General features: G+C 37.5%; 1 protein-coding gene across 6 annotated transcripts in view; it reads left to right on the top strand.

Annotated features, from left to right (window-relative positions):
• The window catches only part of LOC126162871 (pumilio homolog 2), a 593,093-nt gene that overhangs the window by 325,678 nt on the left and 244,367 nt on the right, over positions 1-23,048 (top strand). For all 6 annotated transcript variants that reach the window (XM_049919652.1, XM_049919655.1, XM_049919653.1 and 3 more), the window contains one exon: positions 602-911. In XM_049919652.1, the coding sequence (XP_049775609.1) occupies positions 602-911 (310 nt within the window). The remainder of the gene's footprint in view (positions 1-601; positions 912-23,048) is intronic.

Raw genomic sequence — 23,048 nt, 5'->3', positions numbered from 1 at the left:
TTGGGGAAGGAGACCAGACAGCGTGGTCATCGGTCTCATCGGATTAGGGAAGGATTGGGAAGGAAGTCGGCCGTGCCCTTTCAGAGGAACCATCCCGGCATTTGCCTGGAGTGATCTAGGGAAATCACGGAAAACCTAAATCAGGACGGCCGGACGCGGGATTGAACCGTCGTCCTCCCGAATGCGAGTCCAGTGTCTAACCACTGCGCCACCCCGCTCGGTTAATGTAGTTGAATGGATAAAAATTTTCTCACTGTCCGGTAGAAACACTGATGGTTGGGGTCTTTCCTTTGTGTCCTGTCTGGTAAGTCTCCCTAGACTTTCTGTTCTGGGTGTACCCCTTTTCCTAGACCTCTCCAGTCCTTTTCCTTCACTCCTCATCATTGCCCTTCAACCCTTCTGCTGGAAGGAGGAGCCAGTCGCTCTGAAAGCTTGCATGATTATAACCTTCTTTTGTGTGTGTGTGTGTGTGTGTGTGTGTGTGTGTGTGTGTGTGTGTGTGTGTAAATTCTTTAAGAAAAAATTCTGGTGTGCAGGTTATGCTTTCTTGGTCTGTTAATCACCTGCTTTTGACTCAAGATGTATTTTTCGATGTTTTCAGCCGGACACCAGGCAGTAGGCAACCGTCACCAGCAGAAGAGGACATTAACAAAAATAGTGGTAGTGGAGCAGGTGGGAAACCTCCCTCAGAAGGTGTTGAAGGACCTCACCATCATCACCATATGAATCACATGCCACATCCTCCTCACACTTTACATCTGGACAGTGTAAATCAACAGTTTGAACATGTCATGACAATGGACCCAAGCACTGCCAGTGCCATGGCACCTTTTGACCAAGGTGGCTATGTTCCACCACAGCAACAGCAAGCTGATTCTCCAGGCGTGTTACCTCCAAGCTTCGATGTCCAGGTATTGTAATAATTATACTATGAATTTCTTGGGTAATAAATAATTTAACTTTGCTTTAGTAAGTGTTCAGAATTATGTCAGTAATTAAGTTGCAAAAGAAATATACAGTTGAAATAAAGGTAACAGATTTGTAATAACTGTTATTGATTATTGTAATTACTCTGTAGTTAGAAGTTTGTGTGGATACGAATATCTGCAGTTATACTCTCGAATCTCTGCAGTTCATTGTGGATAAAAGTTTGTGAATATCTGTGGGTATATCTGAGAGTATTCACAGTGATAATTACTTTGTGGTTAAAATGTTAAAGAACAATGCCAGTATTATTATACAATTTTTGTCAAATGGTCTTCCTTATGATAACTGAACACTGTTGTGTGAAGCAATCCCTTATGTTTGTTGTAAGGGTAGATAAAAATTTGGAGCCTGCAGACATTCTTGGAATGTTTTCAAGGCCTGAGGTCAGTTTAAGTCTGTTTCCATCCTTACTTACTGGCTATGAGTGCCTTATGTGCACCTGTTGACTCTGTGTTACTACTGTCTTACCTTCTGAGCAATCTTTGTAGCTCAGTTTCAAAAGGTTATGACATGACACTTTGCAGTCCTCAAGTGACCAACTAAAGAACATATCAGAGTAGACTCACTCACTGAGTGTGTGTTCATCAAATTATGACTGCAGACATAATTTTATGTCGGATACAGCAAGCTGGCTGCACTTTAATGCAGAAAACCAAATTGAAAATATGGATTTGTTAGAAATTTTGTTACGGTTTTGATGGCAAGGAAAAATTCAAAGATACAGTGGCTTGTTGTGTGTATCAAAAAGTGTATTTTCACTCTAAGTCAAAACTGTAACACCAAATTTGTTAAAACATTAAAGTGAGGTTGGAAATAATAGTGTAATTAGTTCTTCTTAATATCAGGTTGGATTCCATTGAAGCCGTTGTGTACAATGACGGTGATTTAATTCAGACAGAAAGGAAGTCTGCAGTCGGTTACAATTCACTGTTCTTCACTGCAGATCTAGGTTTCAACTACAGTACAGCTGTCATCTGTACATTTCTAGTGTGTCACATAGACTGAACAGGCTTGCGTATGAAATTTATTGTGCGACCTTAATATGTACATAGCTTAAATGAAACTGAGGCAGCTATTTTAAAGTCTGTATGAACTCAGCTGTCTGATTTTCATCAAATTTCGTTATAGTACACAGCAAGAGAATGAAAAATGCCAAATTACGGAATTGCAACTCAAATACAAGAAAAGTATTGGCCACTTGAAATTCTCAAAAAGTGCATGAAATTAAACACACTGCTTGTGAAAACAGCTGTAACTGCAGTTACAGTGGAGATAGAACATTGAAAGAGTTAATTTTGGACTTGACTCTCACTTTAACTCTCTAAACATGTTATCTTCAAAACTGATGTAAAAAATAAATTTGCCTTTTCATAATTTGCTTAGTAAAAAAATCAAGTTGGGGATGACATTTCAGTTAAGAGAGAAATTAATATGTATGGCTATGTGATGCAACATATTGACGCAAATTGTATGCAGACTACAGCGAAATTGTGAAAAACCGTTTAAATGTGGGATGTAACCAATGCACAGTAATGTAGTAATGTGAACAGGCGAGTAAAAAAACATTTGCAATATTCAAGGTAACAGACTATGACCATTCCAAATAACACAGCTGTGGAAGGCATTACAAATGGGTTCAGATTTACACTGACAGACATGGTGTTCAAGGAATGGCTGAATGAGAACTGCCTCGAGACATCAACTTGTAAATCTGTTGTTTGTGTATATATGAGGCATAGACTTAAAGAAATAAGAAGCATAGGATTATGTCATTTCAAGTATGTAAAGGAAACTGCCAATTTTTTACATAAAATTATTTGTGTAAAGGTTGGTAATGATTTCCAAGATGTAGAAGGGTCACTAACCGTCACTCTCTTATGTAATTCCTATGATAAAACACACTTAATGGGAGTGACTGTGCATTATGTTAACAAAGAAAATGGAAATCATGAGGATCAAGTGTCGTACATCAAAGTGTTTGATAATAATAATAAAAAAACTTGAAGAAAATATTAAATTTGAATTGCACTGATGAAGTTATTACAGTCATTAGATTTCTTCAGTACTGTGCAGAACATAATGTTTTTTTCCAACAGTGGTTCAAATATGGCTGCAGTTCATCTTAATTTTGTCTCTCATGTGGTGCGCATATCCTCAAGTATGCAGTTACGGAGACCATGTAGATATGAGAAGGTAGTGACTAATAAATTACTGTCAAGCTGTTACAGTTCACTTAGAAGAGAAAGCTTTTCTTAACTGCCTTCAGAAATCATTGAAAGAAGATGTGGGCAGATCGTGGAACAGCAAACTCAACATGCCCATAAACTCACCAGCAACACAGTATCTGTTTCTTGTGGAAGTTGAGACTGCCCTCCTTTTCTTAGAAAATAAGGAGGGCAAAACCACATTTGTAATTGATTTACAGATTATAGCAAAAGCAGTTCTGATTAATAAAGTGGAAGTAACACCACCACACAAACTCACTAAGTTGTTAAATCCTAAATCCAAAAGAATGAAATTTTTGGTAGCCTCAAGAAAGATTAAGTGACATAATGGAGCTAGAAGTTATATAGCAAGTTACCATCCACCATTTGAAGACAATATCTGAAGTTCTCATAAAGAAACCTAATTTTTCAACAAATTTTAGGATTTATCGGAGGGTGACTCTGTGTTGCTGCAGATGAAATTATGAAGTATATCAACAAAAAACTTAGTTCTTGTAAGGAAGTGACCATGTGATGTGGTGACGCGCATTTTAAAACATATATTCACATCTACCCAATCTGGCATACTTGATATGCTGCTTTCTAGAAATGAGGACACCATCTGAGAAGAGCTTTTTTATTGACAGATGCATAATGCAAGACTAGCACACACCTAGGAAGTCATGGTTAATTGTCAGTTTATTTTCCTGAATGGGTATCTCATTTTAATTTTTAAAATCTAATTTCTAATCATTTTTGACAATATTGAAGCAGGATTAAATGGAAGAAGGAAAGAATTAATCTAAAATAAGTGTTTTTTTCCTTATAATTTTTATATTAAATATTTCTTCCAAAATTTTGTAGTATTTTCCCGCATTATTAACATCATTCAATTTCAAAGTCAGGCTTGACAACTTGTAATATGCCTACATAAACGTCTAACATTTGTGGCAGTAATGTTACCGTAGAGCATCTAACACTTCGAAACTTGAGTTTCTCCTAGTATATATAAAATGATTAAACAACTTACGGGAGTGTAGCTGGGTGACATCTGAAAAATTGGCCAATGTTTCAACAGTTGAATACCCCATTATTTTCAAGGCACGGACACAATGATAGCTTCTGCAGGCACACTACACCAGTGAATAACCATAATATGTTTTTCTGCGCAAGAACACACTTCACAAATATTTAGCACCACAACACAACTCAAGATGACAAGCATAAATTTTTTTTGATAGTATATGTTGTCAGCCAATGTGCATGCAGTGTTTGTTTGATTAGGAAGAGAGCGGGATTCTAAGCATAATTTAAGCAGAAACCTTTGTCTCTCAATATGAGATCACTTGCTAATTTAATCTCAATTTCTTTATTAACCGTACTACCCCAATAGCTGGAAGTGTATGCTAAAATCTCACCTTGTTATTTTCACCACTCATACAATTCTTATTAGGTTGATAGTGCAATACACATCTAATCTTTCACTATAATAATTCTGTTGTGTTGTTTTTGTATGAACAACTGAAACAGTGGAAATTGCAGGTTGGAATAACAACGGTATAAGGAAAGGATAGATTGCTACGTACCATAAAGATGTCATGTTAAGTTGTAAACAGGCACGGTTAAGACACTTATACATTAGTTTCTGGCCACAGCCTTCACCAGAAAAAGAAACAGAAATATGTACTACACATTCATTCACACAAGACAGTTAGGTCTGGCAGCTCAAACCAAATTATAACATACAGAAGGAGGCAGTCTTATCAATTTGTAAGAGACTTAACAATAGTGATCATTATCATTATAAATTCTGTTGTCTGCTGCTTTCCAGAGAACTGAATTCATTTCTTTAATGCATATCATACTATGGGCCAGTTGCGTTAGTATTATACAAATTTGCCTTTAGTGTTCGTAAAAATTTTATGTTATATGGCCTGCGGAGTTTTAGGAAAAAGGAATGGATGCTACCTCCATTCAGTTATTCTGTATCAACCTTTAGACACATTTCTTCACCCCATACATTGTTACTGTATTTTGTTCTTTGTTGGGGACATTATTATACTGGGATTTAGGTATTCAAGCTCGCATCCAAGTGGTGGATTGCTTATTGCCCCATTCCCATAACTTTTGCATGTATGGTAAATGACAATTGCTCTCATTTGCCCCGCATTAAAAACATATTTAAAAAATCAGAGCCAGAATATCAGATTTGATAGTCATTCCAATTTTTGCATAAGCTCTACCCATGTTTAAAATCTATCCAAGGCCCCACAGTCATGTAAGTGGTCTACTGTGAACAGTTGGCAGATTAAATAGGGCCTCGGCAGCCATTGCGATGTAAAACTTGCATGCAAATTCTGAATTTATTTACAACACCTTTAGTTATAACACATCTTTCTTGGAATTAAGTAACAAACATAATATGAATTTTGTAACGTGCAGCACATTTCAATCTGTACCTGACTATATGATGTTCTCATCAATATCTGAGCTTTTTACAGCATGTTTAGAGCATGGTGTCCACCAGCTGTTGTTAAAAAAATGAAAAATGTGAAGTCACTGATGCATCCCTTCTGAAACATGTAATTGCTATGACTTTGGCCCTAATACAGTCTTGACTTACAGCATGTTAAGCAATCTGCCCTTTCCATTATACATAAACACAGTGACTATTTGTCTCCATCTGAAAGCTGTAAAACATCAGCTGTTGAATCAATATTTTAATTCTTAACTTCAGGATTATGTCACACACACCTAGGTGAAAGAAAGGTCGTCTACAATGACAGTTAAGCAGTAGTTAATGGTATTAAAAATGGTGACAATTCTTTGATAATGTATAGAAAGGCATTTTTATTTGCCATCAGCTGTATAAATTATATTTATTTGTGACCGGTTTTGGTCATTTCAACCATTGTCATCTGGAAGACTGAACAAACAGAAAAAACCGTATGTAATATACACAGACCAAAAAACCAAAATATATTGGGTCTATTGTGCTTAACTTCAGATTTTCATCATTTCTGTTTGCACATAGTTTTAGTCTTGAGGTGGTTTCGTTTTTATAATGAATGATGTAAAAGTGATATTTCTTTATATATTATCAATTAGATGATTCTGGTTTTGTCACTAATGCCATGTAAATATTGCTGTTGTGATTTATAATTGGTTACACCCAATGTATATTACAGCAATAGCCTGATGTTTAACTTCCATTGTTTTTACCTAAAAGCTCATTTTTCTACTTAATATATGAGTTGCCAAAAATTCACTGTCGTTATCTGTTATGGTTGTTGACCAGACATTTTATTGGTTATAAAAATGGAACTTTGACATTGTAATGAAAATTTGTGATGTTGATTCTTCTTTGTTGAATGATTAGCTCAGTTACCACAATTACTATTTACAGTTCGCATTTATTAATGCTGTTATATGGCTCTTACAAGACATTATTTTCATATTTATTTTCTACTTGATTGATATGTTTGACAAGTTAGCATCGTTTACCTTCGTTTTCCTAGTGCTACACTTGTAGATGTTGTTTGTTGACAGTAATCACTTGGTGCTAACATTGAAATTGTTCTTGTTAACTAGCGTTCCCTCCAACTTCATGAACAGTTGTATTATAGATCTTGTTTTTACTCTGGGACATTAGACTCCTTAGTCCTCTAAGGTTACGTAGCCTGAGATGGTAGTCACATGTTACCTGTCAGGAGTGTACGCGCAACTTACTTAAGCTTTTCAAGGTGTGTCAGAATCTGGTTTACTTAAGCTTTTCAAGGTGTGTCAGAATCTGGTTATGTTCCATTCCACAATCTGTCACTGTTACATTTGGTACATGGAAGTGTCTTCTGTGAGAAATGTGCATTTTAAAACCAACATGAGGTACAATTTTTATATATCAATATATCAATTTTTTGTCTGTGTACGTTAACAGTCTTTTCCGCTTGTTCAACCTTCCAGTTGATGGTTGAAATAACTGAAACTAGTCAAGAATTAATACAATTTATTGAACTTAAAGAAAATAAAAATGCTTTTGCATAAATATCTCACACGTGTAGCAATTATCTACACAAATACTTGATAATGATTCAGAATTCACGTAACTTCAAAGTTAGGAATGTTAGTATTAATCTGCAAATAAGTTGTACTAGAAAAGTTTTATACAGGTTTGCAATCAGAAATAGGTAATAAAATCAAGTGAAATCATGCAGAATATTTGGTACGACATATGGACTTACAGGAGAACATTTTATCCTTTTTTAATATTATGTTTAGAAATAAAACACATTCTGTTCTAAACTAAATTATAATTGATTAAGGAACTGATTTATGAATGGTGAAATTGTAATTAGTTGCTATGTGATGTGATCTAATCTTCATGTAAAGTGAAACTATAGCTCTTACAAGTAACACTGTGTGACTTTCTCAGAGGAAATTGTCTCCAGCATGAATATTCAATTCCTCAAATAAATTTAGGTGCTGTAGTTTCTCCATAACTTCAATTTCCACTAAAAGTTTAATGTTGCCTCTTGGTGGGCTTTCCCCAATTTACAGCTTGAATTCACTTAAAACAACATACTATTGTAATACTTTGTTAAGGTACTGTCAAATTTCCATTATTTTTTCTTAGAATTGTTATCATCATCATCAGTCCAATGACTGGTTTGGTGCTGATGTTCATGCTAGTTTGTTGTGTGTGAGCCTCTTCATCTCTTGTTTTCCCCGTACAGTTTCAACACCCATCTCCATACTGCCATACACCCCACTTCCTCCAGTTTCTTGATGTCTCAGAATGTATCCTGTCAACTGATTCATTCTTTTAGTCAAGTTCTGCCACAAATTTCTTCTCTCCTCAATCTTGTTCAGTATCTCCTCATTAGTTTTACTCGATCTACCCATCTAATCTTCAGCACTCTTCTGTAGCACCACATCTCAAAAGCTTCTATTTTCTTCTTGTCTGAACTGCTTATCATCCCTGTTTCACATCCATAGAAGCATACACTCCAAACGAATACCTTCAGAGAAGACTTTGTAATACTTAAATTTATGTTACACAATCTTCTTTTTCAGAAACGGCTTTTTTGCTGTAGCCAGTGTACATTCTGCACCCTATCTACTAAGACCATCATTAGTTTATTTTGCTGCCTCAGTTGCAAAACTAATCTACTACTTTTATTGTCTCATTTCCTAATAACAGTTCCACATCACCACCTGACTTAAGTCAACTACATTTCATTAGCCTTCTTTTGCTTTTGTTGATGTTCTTCTTATCTCCTTTATTCAGGACTCTATCCATTCTTTGCAACTGCACTTCAAAAGACCTTTGCTGTCCCTGCCAGAATTATAGTGATATCTGCAGATCTCAGTGTTTTTACTACTTCTCCATGAACTTCGATTCTTTCTCCAAATTTTTCTGTGGTCTCCTTTATAGCATTCTCAGTGTATAGATTGAACAATGATGATACCAGGCTGCAACCCTGTCTCACTCCCTTCTCAATTACTGCTTCCATTTTGTGCACTTCAACTCTTATAACTGCCGTCTGTTTTCTGTACAAGTTGTATATAACCATTCAGTCTCTGTGTTTTACTCCTGTTATGCTCAGAATTTTGAAAAATGTATTTCAGTTTGCATCGTCAAAAGTTTTCTCTAAGTATACAAATGCTATAACTTACGTTTAACTTTCTGTAACCCATCTTCTATAAAAAGTCATAGAATCAGTATTTTCTTGTGTGCACCTACGTTTGTCTGGAACCCAAACTGATCTTTAAGAAACCAGCTTCAACATTTGAATTATTACATTCTTCTTGATGTATGAGGGTATTTGGTTGTCTCACACGTCTTCCACAGCAGTTGGAATAGTTTTGTCATCACTGGCTCTCCAAGGTTATTGTTCCTTCTTAGGTCTTTCAGTGGTCTTGTCAAATTCTCCTCACAGTGTCATATCTTCCATCTCATCTTCATCTGCTTCATCTTCTCTTTCAATAATATTGCCTTCAAGTTTCTGTCCTTTGTATTGCCCATCTATATATTATTTCCACATTTTAACTTTCCTGCTTCACTTTACATTGGTTTTCCATTTGACATATTGATGTTTGTACACAAGCTTCATTTTTCTCCAAAGATTTCTCTATTCCTAATGGCAGTTTAATCTTTGCCCTAGCTGTATATCCTTACATTTGTCCTTTGCCATTTTACCCTTCATGCCAAACTAGTGTTTTAGACATTTGTATTTCCTTTCACCTGCTGCTTAGCTGCATTTTTATGGTTTTCTCCTTTCATCGATTAAATTTAATATTTCCTGTGATATCCGAAGATTTGTACTAGACCTTATCTTGTCACCTATTTGATCATCTACTGCCTACACTATATCGTCTGTCAGATCTACCCATTCACTTCCTGTGATGTATTCCTTTCTCTTGTTGCAGTCAATTGTTGTCTAATGCTCCCTGTCAGGGTGTATACGACCCGGGACAACCGGGAAATCCGGGAAAAACCCGGGAATTTTTTCATCCGGGAGAAAACCGGGAAAAACCCGGGAATTTTTCGGAATTCCGGGAATTTTTCATTGTTTTAGCTTTCGGTTAAATTTTTGTAATTTTGACTGCAGAATTGATTTTCTAGCAAAGATCGTTATTGCATCCTGCTACTGGAGAATGATACTGCAGCAATAAAATATAAACGAGAGGGAAAAAAACTTTAGTGGCAAAGGAAATGTGCAATTTACAACGAAACCCCGTGCACGCACAAGCGTCTGCAAATAGCAAAAATATGAAAAAGGCCGTAGGGCGCAGACTGTAATTCTTCGTAACAATGATCTGCTTGCTATGAGCATGACGTCACAACTGTTCACATTAGGTTCGTTTGACCAATTGCCAGCGGTGTGTTGCGCATGCGCATTTGACTCGCGTATAAGCAGTACCTTCTGCCGCTCCCCGCTACGGCGCTACTTATAGTTGGCTGTTTGAGTTGTAGTGGGGAGGGGGTTAACCTGCACGTGACCCATGTTTACGTTAAGTGATTTCGCTGCTTCTCTTACAGCTCCCACGTCACATGAAAACAAAACGGATTTCTGTGGCCGTGAGCTATCAAGTGAATTAAAATACATTCACATGATTACGGAGGGCAAAAATATATTATTATTTTATTTCCAAGTTAGTAGCAGTCAAGCATTAATCGCCTTGCAGAACAATATTTTTGCAAGTTTGCTAAAGAAATTTGGCTTGATTAATCTTTCCGCTGAGGCGATCATTTTATTTGAAACGAAGTGTTTCATTCTACAGTATTGGCTAGTTCCAACTGTTCGCTGAATTTCAAGTGCACGTTATCATCTTTTGCCATGTATGGCATTATGCCATAATAAAGAACCAAAAATGAGATCGCATAGTACTGGTACTCCAAGAAAATTTGAATCCCAAAAACCACACTGAAAAGCTTAATATCAGATGGGACCTGTTTCATCGTGAATCTGGAAAAAGCCAATTTGCACTTCAAGCTGAATTATGCATTTTAGTATGGTTTACAAAATTCCGATGCTCTATAGAGTATCGTCTGATGCCCTGTTTCTTTGATGGTGTAATCTAAGCTCTTAGTGCTTTATACACACGAACATGCGGGCTTCCTACACCACTGCAGTTGCACACGCACAATAATGTCTGTTTTCTGGCGCTCTCTGGCAACTGGTAAATCGAACCTATTTCTAACAGTTTCCGGGTAATATTGCGAACGATGGTTAGAAAAGCGTTACTTTCAAAGTAAATTTCTTTTAACGCAAGATGAATTATGTTACGTGTGAGAAACAGGGATGGATGTCTAAATCACAGAGCGTTCGAAACTGAACAGTTTGAGGACCAGCCACTTACAAAAATTTCGAGCCGCGAGACATTTATGTCATAATTTTAAATTTACTGGCATATTTGTGTGATGTATCTTAAAGTATAACACATGGAAAAAAGATCAATATTACATGTGAAAGCTTAGCTTCTGTTGTAGCGTGTTAATCTTAGAGACCAATATTATATGTGAAAGCTTAGCTTTTCTTGTAGATATACGGTACTGTGTACATTAATGTAAACCGTTAACTTTTCCTCTTGTGTGTTCGCGCTATGTAACAAGTGATGGTGCTATTGGCTGACTAACACACGTGTCCTATGCTCTGAATAGCTGCTGTCGTCGTCTGGCGACATCTCGTGGCTTGAGATATGACTCTCTTAAAAAAGGACATATCAACCTCGGTTTCAACGCTCCGGAAACTAACGCGTTGTGTTTGGTGCAATTCGAATTTATACTTTCGTAATACGAAAATATGCAGCGTATATGTTGCTGCAAAACAAAGGTCTTTCCAAAACTTCTCTGCCCCGTCTTTTCTTTTTTTTCCGGGAAGATCTGCGCGATTGTATAAAACATTAACCATTCCAAGGATTGATAAGTTTTACAGTTGCGAGGGAAAATCTACGGAAAACGTACTGTCATTTAGCACGGAAAAGGTGTATTTTCGCCCGGGAAAAAGCATATTTTTCTAAACGGGATATCCGGGAGAAATCCGGGAATAATCCGGGAATTTTTTTTCCTTGTCCCCGTATACACCCTGCCTGTGAAACATTCGACAATCTTTGCTTCTTTCAAATTATTTGGGTCTCATATCCTTAGTTTCATACCTCTTTGCAATTTCTTCTAGTTTATCTACAATTAATAATCAATAAAACAATGGAAAATCCATAATAACAAATTATGATGTATATACCTGCTCCCGGAAATGTCTGTTAAAAATCTTGCTCTCCCTTAACTGTCTGACTAATTTCTTATGTTCCATAGGACCTGCAGTGTGATGTAAGTCAGCTTATCACATATATTTAATTAGTATGCAGACTTGTTGCTGTGCAATATTAATTTGTATTTCTTTCACTTTCACTACAGATGTGTTTTGGCTAACATTGGCATTATAGAGTGACCTACAGTACAATTTGGGCAACATTATTTTCATTATACGTGATTATATTATGGTAGAACATCGAGCATGGATTGCTACTTCCATATATATTGTGTGGATGTGTCGGCATACATATAACTTGATTGGCAACCGTATTTTGGCTATTTTTCTACATATGTTGAATCAAGCTAACCGTTCATTTGTTAGTACAGTAATTTGACAGTTACGGAGCTACATTGTTATGTGTTTACAAAGTATACAGCTATACAGATGATATATACTTCATTTGGTTAAGCATATGCCTATGGTTGCTGTATATTGTAATAGCCTATTTTTATAGTTATAATAGGTGCTGTTAATTCTGTAAGTGTTTATTGGGTAGCAGTCTTTTATTTGACGCATTAGCTTTTATTAACTTCTATTTTCGTTAATTTTTTGTTAATTAGGACTTTTCATATGTATTGTGCCAGCGGCCGTACCAGAGGGGGTAACACTGGTTCCTGTCAATCACCGAAGTTAAAGCACTGGCTGGGCTAGCAGTTGTATGGGTGGCCATCCTGTTTGCCAAGTGCAATTGGCAAGTGGGGTGTACTCAGTCCTTGTGAAGCAAACAGAGGAGCTACTTGGTTGAGAAGTAGTGGCTCCAGTCTCGTAAACTGACATATGGCGAGTACAGTGGTGTGCTGATCACATGCCCCTCCATATCCACATCCAGTGTCACCTGTGGGCTGAGGATGGTCAGTACCATTGGGCCTTCATGGCCTGTTGGGGCGGAGTTCTTGTTCCACACCCCCCCCCCCCCCCCCCCCATGTGTATTGTATTGACACATTGTTTACAGATCTCAGACGTGTTCTTTAAAACTGCAGGAGGAAATTTCTTCCAGTCTGGCCTATGTAGAAATTATTACAGCTGTTACACGTTATTTTCTATATAATAGGCCTAGCATAGATTGGTGATTTTGTGTTACCTCATCATAATTTCAATTGGAGGTTGTTAGTGGTCTGGAAAGCTAGTTTTATATTTGTAGTTCAGTGCATTAACGTTGTCAAAGATTGGGCCTCTATGAGCAGTTGGTATGTATTTTGTTTTCTTTCTAGGTATTGTTTCTTTGATTAGTTGTATTTCACTGTGTACTATGTTAGGCTTGCGTGTCATGTATTTATATTGTACAGTGTGGTGACAATGTTTGGCTAGAAATTGTTCTATGTATTGGAAAGCTAAGTCCTACCTTGTGCCTTGGGCGAATCAAGAAATGAAAGACAAACTGCATCAAAAAGAAATCATCAATCAAGAACTCTATGTAGTCCACTGATGTTTAAGCAAAAATGCAACACCACTTTTTTCGATTGCATTACCAAATTAATTGGAGGTATGCGATCTGAAGTTTTCATGGCGTATTTCCAATTCGAACAGTTCTCGGGTATCTGACCGGGTAGCGTCGTAGTTCCTCCACAATATTTCGGCAGACGTACACACTGCCATCAGGTGGTTCCTGACAAATGCTGTGCTGTTCCTCTTGGCGCCCTATATATACTAGCCATTACCCCCTCCGTGGCTGACCATTGTATAAAGACTGGCCATACTATGGACTATGAAAAAACTAAAATATTCTTGTCAATCCTCCTACTTTTGGGACTGCGTTACTAAAGAGGCCATCTAAATCCGACTACAGGACGATCTAATTAATAAAGACAGCGGCCTTCAACTTAGTCAGGCTTGGAACCCTGCCACTCGGCCTGGAGAGCAATATGCGGTCCCAGAGATCAAGGACCGCCCCAGATGACGGCAGCAGGCAGACTGCAGACTCCAGTTCAGACCCAGGCGCCGCTTTCCCCACCACCTCCAGTAACCGCCACGCCGGCCGCACCGAAGACACCAGGAGAGGAACGGTGGAGGGGGTAACAGCTAGTATATATAGGGCCCCAAGAGGAGCAGCACAGCTTTCGTCAGGAACCACCTGAAGATGGCAGCATGTACATCTGCCGAAATATTGTTAAGAAATTGCAACGCTATCCGTTCGGATACGCGAGAACTGTCCTAATTGGAGCTTACACTTCACAAGTATACAATACATACACTTGCAACAAAAAATTTAATAAGCTCAAACTTCGACTTCTATCGAAGTATAAAGAATCTTGCAGATATTGTGTTTATAGAACACAAAGCTGACCTGCCTAACAAAGGACTTAGATATTAAATGCAACTTGGCACCGAATTCACATGATTCGGCCATAAAACACTTGGTATCTGCTACGAAAGTTGTGCTGTATCCAGCCTCACATTCAGGAAAAAAATAGGCTCACAGTGAACTTAACAACAGAATTGAGAGAGAATTAAATAACAAAAACTACAAATATGTCAGCTTTAGAATGTAGAGCTATCATAAACATAAACCACAAATTATCAACAAGTATTGCTTTAGATGTGAAACCTTCCACAGGGAACATTATTGTTGTTATGCATTGCACTGATTACATATGTAAAGTAATGTCTTTCTTGATACAAACAGTATCATTGAACTTAAATGTAACCTAATTAATAGACTTTTTGCAAAGACAAAAAAGGCCATAAATTCCTGTACAGTCATTTTAACTTAGTCTGGGAAAAACACTTCTGTGATTATGAACCCATGTACACCTAGGTTACATGCACAGCCTAAGACACACAAGTCTTTGATTACTATACATCCGATAGTAAATTACATTAGTAGCTAGACTTGCCTACAAAACAAAAAGCTCTGTATAAATGGACATAATTATTTACATACACTTAATGTACAATAAGAAACTCATGAACTTTATCAAAAGACATAAGACATCCAAATACCGCCCAGTGCTATGCTTGTCTGTTTTTGATATCACCAATTTATATACGAATATGCTAGTACATGAAACAATACAGATAATTTAATTAATTTGCTGCAGTTTAGAAAAACATGAATTTATATCTCTCTTGGAAGTCCTGTTATCTCAGAGTTACTTCAAATTTAGTAATAAAATCTGTACCCAGGTTGATAGGGTGGCGATGGGTAATAGTAAAGCGCGTACAATTGCAGATATTTTCCTCAACAAACTGGAACAAAAATTCTTTACTTCTAACTGTCCTAAATTAAAAACATTGTGTATTACTAGAGATAATTAGATAATATCCTTATGCTAATTAATGGGAACGTCAGTAAGCCTTTAAACACTCTATATGTAAAAGTCAAATTCATGTTGGAAATTGAGACCAACAATGCTATAAATTATTTGGACCGTACTATCAGCAGAATGGATGACTGTAACAAATTTGACATTTATAGAAAGCCTATCTCCATGGTCGGGGTCATAAATGCAGTCTCCTGTCACTCCATGTTACAAAAACTCACATATTTCTGCTCTGTGCTTAACAGATTCCAAAATCTAGCGCACAAATACAATTTTGACCCTAAATTGTAACTATATTACACAATAAGTACATGACACCCCTGCCCAACACAATACACATCTAATACGACTAATTAAAGAAGTAGTATCCAAAAAGAAAAGAAAAAAATACACACAAACTTCCCAGTCTTAAACAAAATTAAAGCATTATTCAGACTTACAAATACACAGCTAGGTTTCCGGACCAGCAACAACCTCAATCTGAAATTGTGATCAGTTAACACGAAACCACCAATCTACGTATACACAAAATCACATGTAACAGCTTTAATTATTTCTACATAGGCTAGACAGGAATGAACTTTCTCATGTGGTTTAAAGAACACATTTGAGATAGTAATAACAATGTATCAAAAAGTTTTCTCCACCCGCAAGATGGTCAGCACACGGTAGATAAAATTCAACACACATTGCAGGTGCTTCATAAAATTTCAAAAGCCCTACCATGAACATTCTAGAGGAAATAGAAATTTACATACATATGAGAAATAAACTGCAAGACTTATTTGAATGCACAGACAGATTTTAAACATCAGTAGTGTTTAGAGAAAATTTATTGAAATAATAAAAAAAGAACTGATAAATTCAGAGTGCCTACCGGCGAAAGATGATGCACTCCGAAGAAAAAAAAAAAAAAAAACCTCAACATTGTTCCTCATAAGCATACTCCAGAAACACACATCTGAGCATCGTTGCAATACATATGAGAATGTCACAAGTTAGGAAAAAATATTGAAAATAGAAATTAATGAAAGCATACATTTCAGATAAAAACCCTTATGCAGTAAACGACTACGATTTAATAATAACTTTGATTGCTATAAACATAGACTATTACAAATATACAGCAACAATAGATACATGTACAACCAAATATTATATGTATCACCTGTGTAACAGTGCTTATGCTGTATAGAAGAATGATATTGCAGCTCCAAAACTGATGAACTACAAACTTAATTCAGCAAATTTAGAACAGTCAAAATGCAGTTGCCAATAATTTTAAATGTTTGTTGATCCATTTAGATTGTATATTCATAAGTAGCAACCTGTGCTTAATGCCCTACCTTGACATAAATATGTATAATGAAAATGTCACCCACATTGTACCCGGAGTCACTCGATAATGACATTGTTGGCCGAAATGGACCTGAAGTGAAAGTGAGGAAATAAAATCAACCCTACCCAACCCAATGATATGGCAATATCTTTGATGCACTCTAGCCAACCCATCCATTATTTCATGGGAGGCTATGAAACTTATATTTATAAACACAGTAAGGAAAGTTCTGTCAGGAGTAAAGTAGACCAGTCACTGAATAGCAGAAGCTTTTAGTCGATGACAAGCATACAAAAAGACAACATCTTTCAGATGTTTCACAACTTAGTTAGCTATGTACATTGCAATTTATTCAGAGTATTTTGTCTGAGCAGAGAGAGAATTAATCTAGTTGTGATCCAATATGTCTAGAGTTTCATTACATTCTGGCACTAGGCCTATATCAACATCATTAACTCAACTTCTAGAAAATATCACCAGACCAAACCACATTTCAGTAAACATATCCTTTCTCCATGACAATAATGGGGTCAGATTCTAGTGAACAATTCATGGTGCCTTTAGATTTCACTTCATTCATCATTAATGACTGCTTGCAAGCAGAATGGAATTGCAAAGCAGGATGATTATTATTCCAGCCAAACTTGCCTTCCATCATGTAGAAAAACATCTCTGCATGATCCTGACTGAATTTATAAATTAACAAGTACTTCAGGTAACGAGTCTCAATAAGATCAACAGATAGTCACTTAATACTGTGAATGATGCAAATTAGTGGAGATTTATGCTGTGTCCTTTGGATTTATTTACCAGTAATATTTTTCAAACTCAACAAATAAGATTCTGCCTTTGCTAGAAAAGGGTTTCCAGAAGGCTTTGTCCGAGACCCATGAAACAGATTTGTAACTGAATCAAATGAACTTTAGCAATTGCAGATGTCAAATAGCTAATCAGACATATCACAGAAATCTGCTGTATATTTGTTGTTGTTGTTGTTGTTGTTGTTGTTGTTGTTGTCTTCAGTCCTGAGACTGGTTTGATGCAGCTCTCCATGCTACTCTATCCTGTCCGAGCTTCTTCATCTCCCAGTACTTACTGCAACCTACATCCTTCTGAATCTGCTTAATGTATTCGTCTCTTGGTCTCCCTCTACAATTTTTACCCTCCACACTGCCCTCCAATGCTAAATTTGTGATCCCTTGATGTCTCAGAACATGTCCTACCAATTGGTCCCTTCTTCTTGTCAAGTTGTGCCACAAACTCCTCCCCAATTCTAATCAATACCTCCTCATTAGTTATGTGATCTACCCATCTAATCTTCAGCATTCTTCTGTAGCACCACATTTCGAAAGCTTCTATTCTCTTCTTGTCCAAGCTATTTATCGTCCATGTTTCACTTCCATACATGGCTACACTCCACACAAACACTTTCAGAAACGACTTCCTGACACTTAAATCTATACTAAATGTTAACAAATTTATCGTCTTCAGAAGCGCTTTCCTTGCCATTGCCAGTCTACATTTTATATCCTCTCTACTTCGACCATCATCAGTTATTTTGCTCCCCAGGTAGCAAAACTCCTTTACTACTTTAAGTACTTAATTTGACTACATTCCATTATCCTTGTTTTGCTTTTGTTGATGTTCATTTTATATCCTCCTTTCAAGACACTGTCCATTCCGTTCAACTGCTCTTCCAAGTCCTTTGCTGTCTCTGACAGAATTACAATGTCATCGGCGAACCTCAAAGTTTTTATTTCTTCTCCATGATCTTTGATACCTACTCAGAATTTTTTTTTTTTGTTTCCTTTACTGCTTGCTCAATATACAGATAGAATAACATCGGGGACAGGCTAAAACCCTGCCTCACTCCCTTCCCAACCACTGCTTCCCTTTCATGCCTCTCGACTCTTATAACTGCCATCTGGTTTCTGTACAAATTGTAAACAGCCTTTCACTCCCTGTATTTTACCCCTGCCACCTTTAGAATTTGAAAGAGAGTATTCCAGTCAACATTGTCAAAATCGTTTTCTAAGTCTACAAATGCTAGAGATGTAGGTTTGCCTTTCCTTAATCTATTTTCTAAGATAAGTCGTAGGGTCAGTATTGCCTCACGTGTTCCAACATTTCTGCAGAATCCAAACTGAATTTCGCCGAGGTCAGCTTTTACCAGTTTTTCCATTTGTCTGTAAAGAATTCGCGTTAGTATTTTGCAGCTGTGACTTATTAAACTGATAGTTTGGTAATTTTCACATCTGTCAACACCTGCTTTCTTTGGGATTGGAATTATTATATTCTTCTTGAAATCTGAGGGTATTTCAACTGTCTCATACATCTTGCTCACCAGATGATAGAGTTTTGTCAGGACTGGCTCTCCCAAGACCGTCAGTAGTTCCAATGGAATGTTGTCTATTCCCGGGGCCTTGTTTCGACTCAGGTCTTTCGGTGCTCTGTCAAACTCTTCACGCAGTATCGTATCTCCCATTTCATCTTCATCTACATCCTCTTTCATTTCCATAATATTGTCCTCAAGTACATCGCCCTTGTATAGACCCTCTATATACTCCTTCCACCTTTCTGCTTGCCCTTCTTTGCTTAGAACTGGGTTTCCGTCTGAGCTTTTGTTATTCATACAAGTGGTTCTCTTTTCTCCAAAGGTCTCTTTAATTTTCCTGTAGGCAGTATCTATCTTACCACTCGTGAGATAAGCCTCTACATCCTTACATTTGTCCTCTAGCCATCCCTGCTTAGCTATTTTGCACTTCCTGTCGATCTCATATTTGAGAAGTTTGTATTCCTTTTTGCCTGCTTCATTTACTGCATTTTTATATTTTCTCCTTACATCAATTAAATTCAGTATTTCTTCTGTCACCCAAGGATTTCTACTAGCCCTCGTCTTTTTACCTACTTGATCCTCTGCTGCCTTCACTACTTCATCCCTCAGAGCTGCCCATTCGTCTTCTTCTGTATTTCTTTCCCCTCTCCTGTCAATTGTTCCATTATGCTCTCCCTGAAACTTTGTACAACCTCTGGTTTAGTCAGTTTATCCAGGTCCCATCTCCTTAAATTCCCACCTTTTTGCAGTTTCTTCAGTTTTAGTCTACAGGTAATAACCAATAGATTGTGGTCAGAGTCCACATCTGCCCCTGGAAATGTCTTACAATTTAAAACCTGGTTCCTAAATCTCTGCCGTACCATTATATAATCTATCTGATACCTTCTAGTATCTCCAGGATTCTTCCATGTATACAACCTTCTTTCATGATTCTTGAACCAAGTGTTAGCTATGATTAAGTTATGCTCTGTGCAAAATTCTACCAGACGACTTCCTCTTTCATTTCTCTCCCCCAATCCCTATTCACCCACTATGTTTCCCTCTCTCCCTTTTCCTACTCTCGAATTCCAGTCACCCATGACTATTAAATTTTCGTCTCCCTTCACTACCTGAATAATTTCTTGTATCTCATCATACATTTCATCAATTTCTTCATCATCTGCAGAGCTAGTTGGCATATAAACTTGTACTACTGGGGTAGGCATGGGCTTCGTATCTATCTTGGCCACAATAATGCGTTCACTATGCTGTTTGTAGTAGCTTACCCGCACTCCTATTTTTTAATTCATTATTAAACCTATTCCTGCATACCCCTATTTGATTTTGTATTTATAACCCTGTATTCACCTGACCAAAACTCTTGTTCCTCCTGCCACCGAACTTCACTAATTCCCACTATATCTAACTTTAACATATCCATTTCCCTTTTTAAATTTTCTAACCTGCCTGCCCGATTAAGGGATCTGACATTCCACGCTCCGATCCGTAGAATGCCAGTTTTCTTTCTCCTGATAACAACATCCTCTTGACTAGTCCCTGCCCGGAGATCCGAATGGGGGACTATTTTACTTCCGGAATATTTTACCCAAGAGGACGCCATCATTATTTAATCATACAGTAAAGCTGCGTGCTCTCGGGAAAAATTACGGCCGTGGTTTCCCCTTGCTTTCAGCCGTTCGCAGTACCAGCACAGCAAGGCCGTTTTGGTTATTGTTACAAGGCCAGATCAGTCAATCATCCACCCTGTTGCCATGCAACTACTGAAAAGGCTGCTGCCCCTCTTCAGGAACCACACGTTTGTCTGGCCTCTCAACAGATACCCCTCCGTTTTGGTTGTACCTATGGTACGGCCATCTGTATCGCTGAGGCATGCAAGCCTCCCCACCAACGGCAAGGTCCGTGGTTCATGGTGGTAGGGCTGTATGTTTAGCATCTTCAAATGTTTAATGTTGTTGGACTTCAGTTAAGTGCATTAGACTTGTGCACAGGCCAAACAGCAAATATTTTTTAATTTTTTGTCTTTTTTTTTCCTGACCAGAGTGCAAAACTCTATGCCCTCAATTTTTCAAATGCAACTATGTGTTGCCTCTTAATCACACTTCCAAGCTGACCTCACACCACCTTTGCTTCAGAAAGTAAATTTCTCACTAATTTCAACATATGACATGCACCATGCAGTATGAAGACTTTATTAGTAATATTAGAATGTAAAAAGTAAGATCGCAAATGTATAAATTTATAATTGCACCTAGTTTCGTGCCAAGTATTAAGTTAATGTTTAGACCATCAAATGTGAGGTGCACATGCTTTACATTAATTTATGTAGGCGTCTGAGAGTGTTCTGTGCGACACCAAACTTGTCATCAGAAGACATGCTTTCAATAAACAAAAAGTATGCAGCTGGTATTTTCCAGTGTGTTCATGCTGATGGCAAGAAGCACTAAAGCTTCCTTGGCTTCATCTGACTCTTCCTTCTATCCTCCAAAACCTCTTTCAACATAAGCAACAAATTGTTTCAGATTCCAGTCCAATCAGCACTTTATTGACAATCATTAAAAAGACATATGTGTGTCAGTGAAATTGTGTTTTTATTGTGTGTTAGAAAAAGGAATAGCGAAATTCAGAACAATGTTATGCTGTCACAGTTCGTGTTAAGTTTGGGAAATCCACAAGTGTATCATTCTCAGAAGGCCGAGAACACGTTGTATACGAACTTCGCTCTGGGAGGTCTTCTGCTTCAAAAACTTACAAAAACACGTCAGTGCTCTTGTGAGGTCAGGCTGATGTTTAACAATAAGGAGGATCCTGGATTTTTGTGTATGGTTCATAGACAAGGCTGCAAGGTGAGATGTGGCACACTGAGACACCTTTTAGAATGAAAAAAAAAAAGCTCGAATGAACAAATCGGAGATGAAAACAATGCTGATAATATTTTTTGACAGAAGCTGTATCGTTCATAGAGAATTTGTTCCACCGGGGCAAACTGCCAACCCGAGCGTTCACGGAAGATTTCGTTGAAAGGCTCAGGAAAAGGGTGGATCGAGTGGGACCGGACATTGTAGACAAGTGGATGTAAAATCGTCACGACACCCCGTGCCACGCGGCCACTTCCATCACAGCCCCCCCCCCCCCCCCCCCCCCCCCCTTCCTTTCACCCAATCTGAGACCTTGTGACTTTTGGATTGTGGAGATTATCAAAAGCATGTGACCAACATGTTGAAGCCCTATCAGATGGAGACCGATGACATCACTGTCTGGTCTCCCCCCAACTACGCAACCCCTATCAGATGAACCCTTTCAGCATTGTTACCAAGACTGGGAATGATGACTCTACCAGTGTACAACTGTCAAAAGGGGACAATATTGTTGTTTAAAAAAATGAAAACTTTTGTTGTTGTTGTTGTTGTTGTTGTTGTTGTTGTTGTGCTCTTCAGTCCTGAGACTGGTTTGATGCAGCTCTCCATGCTACTCTATCCTGTGCAAGCTTGCATCATCTCCCAGTACCTACTTTGGTAGATAAAAAAATCAGTCTCATTACTTTCTCACATGCCATGCAAACATCACCATGTACCTGATTTGACCTTGCTGAACTGTTCAAAATGGTTTAGCAGTAAATTCTGGCTTTCCATGTACAGATTTGTACTAGCAGTTCATGATATTGGGATGTGACAAATGTGAATCTAACAAATGAAGCACATATTCACAGATATATGGAGAATAAGAATAAAATCTTAATGAAAATTATTTCAGGATGTCAGAGTATTCACTGTTCTTGCCAGTCAGATTTCTCTTAAATAATTCTGAAGACATATCTGCAAAAGGTCTTCTCACTGAAGCCTGTAGTTCTCTCTCTCTCTCTCATTAAGTTTTTGGCTTGTAAACCTGTCACAAGCTCCTTTAAACATTTTTGTTTTCTCTTCTTGTCTTACGCGCTTCACGTTATTTGCATGCAATTAGTTTTGCATGCTCCTAGTTGCACAACCCAGTTCTTTAATTCATTACACTATCTTTTGCATGCTCTTGGACTTTTTACAATGCATAAATTTGGTCATTAGTAACATTATCACTACAAGCACTTGTTGTGGGTTGTGCTTCCATTTCCTGTTCAG

This window comes from Schistocerca cancellata, chromosome 2 (assembly GCF_023864275.1).
Source record: "Schistocerca cancellata isolate TAMUIC-IGC-003103 chromosome 2, iqSchCanc2.1, whole genome shotgun sequence".
In the NCBI taxonomy this organism is placed as follows: Eukaryota; Metazoa; Arthropoda; class Insecta; order Orthoptera; family Acrididae; genus Schistocerca; species Schistocerca cancellata.
Note: the sequence above shows the minus strand (reverse complement) of the source record. Positions and strands in the feature narration are given on the sequence as shown.